This window comes from Prionailurus bengalensis, chromosome E4 (assembly GCF_016509475.1).
Source record: "Prionailurus bengalensis isolate Pbe53 chromosome E4, Fcat_Pben_1.1_paternal_pri, whole genome shotgun sequence".
NCBI classification, from domain to species: Eukaryota; Metazoa; Chordata; class Mammalia; order Carnivora; family Felidae; genus Prionailurus; species Prionailurus bengalensis.
Genome location: NC_057360.1, coordinates 2978830 through 2989605, shown reverse-complemented (window position 1 = coordinate 2989605; position 10776 = coordinate 2978830). Strand labels below are relative to the sequence as shown.

The 10776-nt window shown below is 46.5% G+C and overlaps 1 protein-coding gene across 17 annotated transcripts in view; it reads left to right on the top strand.

The window, feature by feature from the left end:
* Nucleotides 1–587: 587 nt before the first annotated feature.
* The window catches only part of CDC42BPA (CDC42 binding protein kinase alpha), a 321754-nt gene continuing 311565 nt past the window's right edge, over nt 588–10776 (top strand). For 16 of the 17 annotated variants that reach the window (XM_043568805.1, XM_043568804.1, XM_043568800.1 and 13 more), the window contains exon 1: nt 588–1667. In XM_043568805.1, the coding sequence (XP_043424740.1) occupies nt 1490–1667 (178 nt within the window). In that variant the 5' untranslated portion in view covers nt 588–1489. The remainder of the gene's footprint in view (nt 1668–10776) is intronic. The other variant, XM_043568798.1, reaches the window with a different exon arrangement.

The window sequence follows — 10776 nt, the reverse complement described above, 5'->3', positions numbered from 1 at the left end:
CCGCGCCAGAGGCCTCCGCGGGTCCTCCAGCATCCCTGCGTTCCACGTCGCGGCGGCCGCGGCCCCGCCGGGGGTGCAGCCGCCCGCGCCGCGGCCCGCGCCCCTCCTGGGCCTCGGCTCCGCGCCGCGCAGCTGGGGGGACCGACCCCGCTGGGCCCCGCGGGGCTCGGGCGGGGGCGGGGCGGGGGGCGGTGCGGGCGCGCGCGCGCGGCCGGGCCGCCATATTGGATCCGGGCGCGGCGGCGCGCTGTAGGCTGCGCGCGCGCGCGCGCGCGCGGCGGGGGCTGGGGGGAGCCTCGCGGAGCCCAGGGCGCGAGCGCGCCAGGCCGGGAAGGCGGGGGAGGGGTGGGACGGAGAGGAAGGGAGTGGCTGCGAGCCGGGCTGCCGCAGCCTCCGCTCTCCTCACCGGCGGCACCGACCCCTCCTCCCGCGCCCGGTCGGGGAAAAGATGCCCTGAGCCCCGGGGCGTGAAGAAGGGGGAGAAGGCGCCGGCCGCGTCCCGTGAATCCAGAAGCCCCCCCCTCCCCCCGCGCCCCGCGCCAGGGCGTCGGGAGCCTCCGGGGCGGCCGCCGGGCGGCCGAGGGGGGCGGGGGAGAGCGGCCGTCCGCCGCGCGCCGCGCAGGCCCCCGGCCGGCGACCCCCCGCCATGGGGCGGGCGCGGGCGGCCGAGTAGCCGCAGCCCCCGGAGCCGGGGCGGGCGCCGCCGCAGCCCGCGCGTCAGGCCCCGGCGGACGCCGCGAGGAAAATGAGGAGTGTCGTCCGGAATCCGCGGGAGAGCGGACTCGCCGCAGAGCCCTGACGAGGGGGACGCCGGGAGCAGGGAGGAGACGCGTCCTCCGGGCAGGGCCGGGCGGGCGGCGCGCCGAGGGGCTGCCCCGCGGACCCCGCCGCCGGGCCGCTCTGCCCGCGGCGCCCGGGGAGCCTCTGCGGCGGCGGCGGCGGCGCTGCCTTTGCCTCCGCCGAGTGCCTTCTGGGGGCTTCCTCCCCTTGCCGTGGTCCTCCTTCCCCGGGAGCGGATCGGACCCAAGCCATTAATGATGCGGCCGGGCTCGCTGCGGGGTTGTGTGGCACGAGGTGAATTTTGAATGAAGGCGAAGAGTTGTGTTTTCTTTTCTTTCTCAAAGGAAAAGAAATTGTTTTTTTTTTTTTTTTTTGAAGAAGTCTGGACTCTTGGGTCCGTTGTACTTGGATCGCCTCCTGCGACTGCACCGTGCTCTTCTTTGGAAAAGATGTACGAAAGCCCCGTTGCATGGTAGCTCGCCCCGCAGAGCCGGGCGTGCGCGCGCGGGATCGCAGGCGCTCCGGGCCGGGGGGCTCCCCGGCCGCTCGGGGGCGGGGCGGGGCGGGGGGGGGTTGTCGGGCGTCCGCGGCCCGGCCTGACAGCTGCGTGAGGGGACCGGACCCACCGCTTCCAGAACTCCGGCTCGGGGCCGCCGCGTGCCCCGCGCGCCAGTGACCGAGGGGAGGCGCGGCGGACGTGGGCGCAAACATGTCCGGAGAGGTGCGCCTGCGGCAGCTGGAGCAGTTCATCCTGGACGGGCCCGCTCAGACCAACGGGCAGTGCTTCAGCGTCGAGACGCTGCTGGACATCCTCATCTGCCTGTACGATGAGTGCAACAACTCTCCGCTCCGAAGGGAGAAGAACATTCTCGAATACCTGGAGTGGGGTGAGTGTGCCTGGCCTAAGTCCGCCCCCCGTTTCGTTGGGCATTGGTGGTTTCGTTGTTGCGGGGGGTCGCCGCGAGTGAGCGGCGGGGCTCGGCGATCAGTACGTGGCTGGACATAGATCGTCCATGTGACATGTATGGTAAACGCGTCACGGGCCTGGTACGTAGCTCGAAGTACATGTGCGGGAAGGGAACGGATCCCACTTACCCGAGTTTTTTTTTTTTTTTTAATAGTTTTTGGTAGATGTTGTCCCAAGAGTAAAAACCGCGCTACCCCATTATTGCCTTGATTTAAAGTGGCGTTTGGGAGGAAGGACTTCTGTTTTCAGGTCAACCGTCAGAGATTTTGAGTAATTCGGTGATGAGCAAAGTGGATTATTGCTCACGGTTGCCCCAGCGCATGGCGGAATAACACACATTCAGTTGAAAGGTGTCGGTTGGCGGAACGCATTCCTTCCCAGGCTCTGGAAACCGCTCTTGAAATGGGCGGAGAGATGAACATCTCTTGGGTCAACAGGAACTGGAAGGTGGTGGCCCGTGGGTTTTATTTCATCTCCGTATGGCACTCGCAGAGGAAACTGCCGCACACGGACTTTCCAGAAATTGTCATGTTTGGAAGACAGCATGACCCAATGGTTAAGACATTTTGCGATAGTACTTGGTGGGGAATGTTTGGGATCAGCTCCCACTTGAGGGGTAGATGGACTGTAAATTTAATTCGGATCTAGGCCGGTTGGACTTTTGTCGTCATTTCCCTCCCCGGAGACGGGATTTGGAGGAAGACCTACCGTAGCCGAATAGCTCAGCGAGGCGCGCAGACGCTCCATGTGACCTTCAAGCTTGGGGGCTTGGCCTAAGTTCTTCTTCCCGGGTCACGTGCGTGCGAGCGCGTTGAACACCCGGCCCTCTGTTGGGAGAGAGAAACTCCTCACCACCCACACCTGCGCCGAGGGGTGTTGGCCAGGGTCGGACCTGTGGGGTCCTAACAATTTTACTTTGTTGGCAGGTGTTCGCACTACGATGCCTTCCCGAGTAGACCTTTATTTTCTTGAAGTCCAGGTCGAGTGGTGATTATTTCGTTGATTGATTGACTGATTGATTTTTGGTTTGAAATTGATTAAAAATTAGTTTGTCAGGTAAATCACTCCTGGGCCGTAAGATGGCCTATCCATAATAATTGTATTGAACTTGGCCCGGATCAGAAGTTTTCTAGCAGCTTCATGTCATGAGTGTTGAAAGTGTGTGTGTGTGTGTGTGTGTGTGTGTGTGTGTGTGTGTTCATACATGTGAATGGGATGGTTTTTACAGGCTCCTAGGCTCATGCTGGGAATGTAAGAATTCGAAACCATCTTTTCTCCTAAGCGTGAGACCATTGTGATTGACTTTGGTACTGGTTTTGTATGTCTTTTATTTTTATGTGTAGGGTAAACTATTTTATAAAGCATATGTAATTTTCCATTCCCTGTTTCATAAATGTAGAGACTTTACCTAGTGTTTCTTTTGAAAATTCAAAGAAACGGTTTAGGTACTTCTAGAGTGCCCGTTCTTGGATTATGGTTCCATAGCGACACAATTGTCAGTGATCATGGTTGTCATTTAATCTCTGTTCTTTCTCATCTATGAAATGGTGGGAGATCTCTATGCACCAGTAATAAATATAAATGTACAGTTATAATAAAAGGGAAAATCATATCCTGAATTGCCTTTTGGTTTTTAAGAGTTTACATAGTAGTTTTGTGCAATACGATACTTTGCTGTTTGGCCAGAATAATTTATGCATATTTTTCCACTAGGTATGTTTTCTTGAGCTTTGTTTTTTATATCTCTATAAAAAGAACCCTTGCTTATGCATATTTAATTTAAGCCAAATAAGCCAAAAATCGAATAAATATTTGGCCAAACACATTTTATTTTTATTAATGTATTTTAAGTAATTTCAAACCAGGGATTTTGCACCGTTTAAAGTAGGTTAAGTTTTAGGGGTATCGTTCATATTTTGTCTTTTTAGAAGTCTGATATGACATGACAAAAATATATAGTCTCAAGTAAATTCATATTGTATTTCTCAGTAATCGAAAAAAAGAGACTAGAATTTTTAGGGACTGACTTTGTACACTGTGGGGTCAAGCAGTGACTGTTCAGGCATTTGTAAGATAGATAATGAGGTCTTGAAAGTGGGAGTTATCAAACACAGAAGTTTGGGTAAGGACTAGGAAGAAGTTAAGAATGGAAGAGCTGTCAAGAGATGTATCTTCAGTGGTATTGCTATTTTTAAGTTATTTGAGAATTTATGTTAAGAATGCCAGTGTGTTCTCTGCATTTAAGTATTGATATAGGTCAGCTGTTGGGTCTCAGTTGATTACTACCTTTTGGGGAAATGCCCTATTTTATTCTTATTATCTAACATTATATAAAAAGTAGATCAAGGAAGTTTCCAGATAGCGAAATGACCCCAATATAATTTCTTAGACATTACTTTTTTGGTCTGTATTGGAAATTTATAGGGATTGTTTGTTGGGCTTAAATATGATAATTACGATTTGTGTGAAATGGTACAGTTTTTAGTTTGATTTTTTAAAAGATCCAGTATTTGCAACAGTAGAGCAGTAGTCGTTAAATAGTCTATATTACATGCTGGGTATATTTGTGTTTGGCTGTTTACGTGAATGAATGTGTCAACTAGTTATGCCTTATTTTTATGCTGATGATAGGCTACTGTAAAAAATGGAGTCAGCCAAGATTCTGTCTGTGTGGCTTCATTCCATCAATTTCACTTTATTCCTGGTTATGGTCCATTTCACTTTTATTATCGGTACAGTTAATGTTTTGTTCGTTACACTATCATGACAAGAAAACTGACAGTTCACTCAGGTACTTTTTTTCTCGGGTGGGTGGGGGACAGCATTCCTTGTTCTTGCTGATGGCTTGAGGGAGGAAGTGTAGACTCCTAGAGAGGAAGAAGGAATTAAGCCAATGAGCAGTAGAGCAGTGGGATAAGAGTGCCTTCAGGCTATATAGACTGCTTAAATTTAATAATGCGTATTTTCCAGTTATATCTGATAAGATTAGAAAGACTTGTGTCCTTGTTTTTCAGCTGTTGAAATGATAGAGATTTGTGTGTTTGTTTATAAAATAATAGCTTTGATATCAGCAGTGGAACTCTAGAATGATTTACAGTAGAATTGTATGAATAAAAATAACGTTTATATTATAAACATTATAACTTGCTGTCAATGAGGACATGACTGTCTTGTTCACTGAATTGGCTACCTCTCCTTTGAAAAGGGAAATTGGTATTTTAGGGACTTCTTTACCAACTGACTTAAAACATAGATGTCAGATAATGTTAATAACAAAAGAAGCATGTAAGGCTGTGTGTGGATAACTGTTTTTTGGTGCTTTCTGAATCTTGTACTTGGTAATCTCATTTAAGTTATCCTTAATTTTGTAGGTTATTTAGTATATGCATACTCATACATCTAAATAGTCAGTAAGAAACTTATTACCAGAGCACCTCAGCTGGTACTGGGGTTTAAACTTTTCCTTTCATTGGGGTGGTTTTGAAGCTTATTAACATCTTTTCACATGTGGGTCAGTTAGGTGAGGTGATGAGGGCTTGTTAGAAGGATCTGAATCATCTGAATCTTTTCTAGGATGCTTTGTTTTTCACTTCAGCTGTAGGTTAGTAGAATTTGTCACGCCAAACTATCAAAGTGTTCATGTGTTACAGATGATTAAGTTTATTTTATTTAAAGTCCTCAGGATTATCACCAATGTCATCAGAAATACAGCTTGGGCACTTGTTTCCTTTATACTTGCCAGTAATTTAGTCTTATTCTAAGAATGACAGTAAGTATAATTTTTTGATCTAATACAGTGCTGATATAGTAGGTGATGTCTATTATTTTTCTGTTTCTTTTTTAAATAGAAGTATAATTAATGTCCAGTGTTACATTAGTTTCAGGTGTGCAATCCAAGGATTCAGCGATTCTGTACATTACTCAGTGCTCTAGATAAATGTCCCCTTAAGCCCTTTCTCTGTTTCTCCCCTCTGGCAACCCCCCCCCCCCCCCCATCCATCTCCCCTCTGGCAACCACCAGTTTGTTCTGTGTTTAAGAGTCTGGTTTTGTTTGTTTTTGTGTTTGCCTTTGTTCACTTGTTTTATTTCTTAAATTCCATTTATGAGTGAAATCGTATGGTATTGCATCTCTTTTCAAAAATATATATGGCTGTGAGTGAGAGTGGGGATGTTAGGATTAACACTTTAAGAATTTTAGGAATTTATTTTTCATATGGAAATGTAAGGCATACCTTAGCATAGCAGTGTAAAAACAAACAGCATAATGTTGGCAGTTTTGTGAAACATTTCCTAATTCCTGGGACTCGTACAGAGTGAGCCCAGGCTGTTTAGGGTAAAGGAACCAAACTTCATACAAATTAATACTTTGTTATACTACACTTCACTTTGGCAGTTAATTTCTTTGAAACCTTTTCTCTTTTGGTACACTTAGTGCCAGTATGTTGTGTGGGTAGCTCATTGTGTTCCATCCTATTGTTTTGATAGCTTTTAAAATCAATTTACTGAGTCCAGAGAGCATTTAAAAAATTAAACAGACCAGAATAGAGAATATCAAGTACATTGTGTTTAGAAAGAATAAGTATTTTCCTGTCAAACTCTTTGTTTTTCTGTATTTCTACTGTAGATCGGGATCAAAAGAGTTTGAAACTCTAGTGTAGATTGAAGCTAATATATGTTGACTGTTTAACGGCAAAAAGATTGTAGACATAGTTCTTTTTTTTTTTTTTTTCAGAAAGAAAAGTGCACATCATTAAAAAAAAAGGGACAGACTGGAGAATTTAATGGAGAGGAGTTTAGAAAGGGACCAGGAACTAGGAAGGAGAGACGGAGAACGGGAGAAAGGACGGACTAGAAAATGAGCGTGGATATAGTGTTTTCCTGGGTTGCTGCTTAAGTCCGAGCTGTGAATGAGTATTTTTAATTTACAAGAACTCAGTGAACGGAGAACTTGACTTTATACTCCTTTGTATTGTCTTTGATGGTTCATTTCCTTTTCCTTTGACATTTTTCCTTTTCTGGCTTGGGGTCTTGGATGTTGACTCACTGATTGTCAGAGTTGTGTAAGTGTGGCAAACAGGAGGGATAACCCTATGACCTGTAGACTCTGGTGTTTTTTGGTTCTGTCTTCCCATTACTCCAGATGAACTCTATAGTGGATGCAAGTGAGAAGGCTTTGCTAGTGCCATAGATTTTCTGATCCCTTGTTACTCACACGAAACTGCCAGTGGGAGTGATGTAAGGTTTTCGGAAGCTATGGCCAAGAATTGCTCAGCTGCTTTGTCAGTATGTGAATCAGTCCAGAAGTTCTTTACATAAAGACTTTTGTTTTGAATGACCCGCACTGCACGTTTGGGTCATCCCAGATATATGAGTGGCTGTCGTTTCTGGCCACTGCCTACAAAACTCCTTTGTACATGAGGGGATTTCTCTTCCCCACTGATACTCATCAGGGCCCCGCGGTAGCTCTTGTGGTCTAGTTGCTCTGAACTCACTTTCTAGCGTCCACTGCCTTTTTCCACTTAGCACACGGGGAATGGCTGGCCCTTTGCTGGCCAGCCCTCCTACCCCGCCTCCTGGCGCTTCTATATCTGCTGCACGTTAGCTCTCATGGTGACCAGGAGCGGGGCGGGGAGGGTGCAGACCCGCTCCCCCCTTCCTTCTTGCCCCTTGCTTCTTCGTGGTGTAACTCTTTTCTGTTTTGGAATTAGGGCTTCTGCAGTCTAGCCCCATCCCTACTTTGAACAGGTGCTTTGGAAATCCAGGGGATATTAATAGGTGCTTTGTGGCTGGAGAGGGGAGGCAGATGTTGATGTGACTAAATAAATTTGGGAAACTATTTTAAACAAAAGTAAACATCAAGAGTAGTGCCAGTTACTCTAGAATTTATATATGATGAGAATATATATATATTATATATTACACATGATGAGAAAAAAAAAATATATATATGATGAGAGAATCATCATTTTTAAAAAAAATTTTCTAATGTTTTATTTATTTTTGAGAGACAGAGACAGCATGAATAGGGGGAGGGGCAGAGAGAGAGGGAGACATAGAATCCAAAGCAGGCTCCAGGCTCTGCACTGACAGCGCAGAGCCTGATGTGGGGCTCGAACTCAGGAACTGCGAGATCATGACCTGAGCTGAAGTCGGATGCTTAACTGACTGGGCCACCCAGGCGCCCCTCGTCTTTTTTTTTTTTTTTTTTTCTTTAAACCATACCTGAATGATGTATGACAACAAGTATTCCATGGGACACCCTTTGAGAAACACTCTTTTATTACGAGGTCATGGTGTTTCTTGTATCAGGGTTAGAAGGAGATGATTTTGGGAAACTTTGGGATACCTTGCGGTTTGAGGAAGAATCATAATTTGAGTAAGTTGTATTTTACTTAGTGGTTGTGGACTTTTAATGGTCTTCTGTGTGATGGTCATGTGAACTGAGAGATAAACTTGATCATGTGGACTAGCACAAGAGCGATGCCGATGAACTATTACATCTAGGAGAAGCATCCTAGAAAGTAGAGTGAAATTAGATGTAAAATAGTGAACCAGTACGATCAACCCCTACAGTCCTTGAAATTACTGAGAAGAATAATTATGACCTTTTCTTGCTCTAATTAAACTTGCTTTTCAGGGAGTCAGAGTGGCTCAGGTTGAGCGTCTGGCTCTTGATTTCGGCTCAGGTCATGATCCTGGGGTTGTGGGATTGAGCCCTGCGTTGGGCTGTGCTGAGAGTGGAGCCTGCTTAGGATTCTTTCTCTGTCTCTCTCTGCCCCTCTCCCCCACTTGTCCTTTCTCTCTCTCTTGAAAAAAAAAAATAAGTGAATAAACTTGCTTTTCAAGTATAGGGAATCACTGTAAATACAGAAATTCTCACTTTATCTTTTGTAGCTTTCGTTACTGTAATCGTTAACGTGTTGCGAAAATATTTATCTGAAACAGTTTGATTCATTACTTTGTGATATTTAAGAGGAAAAGGTCAAGGACTTACTGTTTTAGAATTCGTTGTAGTACTACGTATTGTTTTTTCTAAGGTTACAATGTTTTAACTAAGCTATTGGTTTCAGACTTTTGGACCAGTGTGGAATTTCACAACTTGCTATAACATTATATATGTGAAGCTATGGATTTCAAGTGCCAGCACCTATTTATATGTAGCGTAAAGAAACCAGAAAATACAATTCTTTTATTGAAGAGAAAAACACGCATACAGGCATACCTTGGAGATATTGTGGGTTTGGTTCCAGACCACCACAATAAAGCAAATACTGTAATAAATGATTCAATTGAATTTTTTGGTTTCCCACTGCATATAAAGGTTAGGTTTATTTACTAAGTGTGCAATAGCATTATGTCTAAAAAAAATGGACATACTTTAAATAAAAAATACTTTATTGCTAAAAAACGGTAACCATCTGAGCTTCCAGTGAGTCGTGATCTTGCTGCTGGAGGGTCTTGCCTCCCTGTTGGCGGCTGCTGACTGGTCGGGGTGGTGGGGCTGAAGGTTGGGGTTGGGGCAGTTTCTGAAAATAAGATAAGTTCGCCTCATCGCTGGACTCTTGCTTTCATGAGCGAATTCTCTGGAACACGCGACGCAGCCTGATCGCATCTGACCCCTGGCGGAACTTCTTTCGGGACTGGAGTCCTGCCTCAGACCCTGCCGCTGCCTTATCGGCTCAGCTGATGTCCTGTTCCAAATCCTCCGTCGTCATTTCAACGGTCTTTCCAGCGTCTTCACCGGGAGGACCTTCCACCTCCAGAAACCATGTGCGCATCCGATCAGGTTTGACGAGGAGATGGCAGCCCTTCGGTCCCGTCTGCAGCCCCCACTTCTGACCCCGGTTCCCTTGCTGTTTCCACCACAGCTGCAGGGGCTCCCTCCCCTGACGTCTTGAAGGGGCATCTTGAGGGCTGGAACCAACTTCTTCCAAACCCCTGTGAATGCTGGTACTTTGATTTCTTCCCACAGATCACAAATGTTCCTAGTGGCATCTAGAATAGATGAAATAGAAAGGTGAATCCTTTCCAGAAGGTGTTTGATTTACTCTGCCCAGATCCATCAGAGGAATCACTATCTGTGGCAGCTGTAGCCTAATGAAACGTATTTCTTCTGTAATAAGACTTGAACGTTAAGATTACTTCATGATCCGTGGGCTGCAGAATGGATGTCGTGTTAACAGACATGAAATCAACATGAATCTCATTGTCTGTCTCCATCAGAGCTCTTGGGTGCCCAGTGCTGTCAGTGAGCAGTCGTGTTTTAAAAGTAATCTTTTTTCTGAGCAGTAGGTCTCACCAGTGGGCTTAAAATATTCATTAAGCCAGGGGCACCTGGGTGGCTCAGTCGGTTAAGTGTTCGACTGGGCTCAGGGCATGATATCACAGTCTGTGAGTTCGAGCCCCGCGTCGGGCTCTGTGCTGACAGCTCAGAGCCTGGAGCCTACTTCGGATTCTGTGTCTCCCTTTCTCTCTGCCCCTCCCCTGCTCACACTCTGTGTATCTCTCTCTCTCAAAAATAAATAAACTTAGAAAAAATTTTTTTTAATTAAAAAAATAATTCAATAAACCATGCTGTAAACAGATGTGCTGTGATCCCAGGCCTTGTTCCGTTTCTGGAGCACAGGCAGAATAGATGTAGCATAGTTCGTAAGGGCCCTTGGATTTTTGGAATGCCACATGGACGTAGGGTTCAAGTTAAAGTCCTCACCAGCTGCATTAGCCCCTCACAAGAGAGTCAGCCTGTCCTTTGAGGCGTTGAAGCCAGGCACGGACTCCTCTCCAGCCATGAAAGTCCTAGATGGCGTCTTCCAGTGCGAGGCTGTTCTGTCTACACTGAGACCTGTTGTTGAGTGTAGCCCCCTCATTAATTCTCTCGGCTGGACCTTCTGGAGAACTTGGTGCAGCTTCTCCATCGGACTTGCTTCCTCACCTTGCACTTTTATGGAGACGGCTTCTTCTCCTAAACCTTGTGACCCAGCCTCTGCCAGCTCAGACTTCTCTTCTGCGGCTTCCTCCCCTCTCTGAAC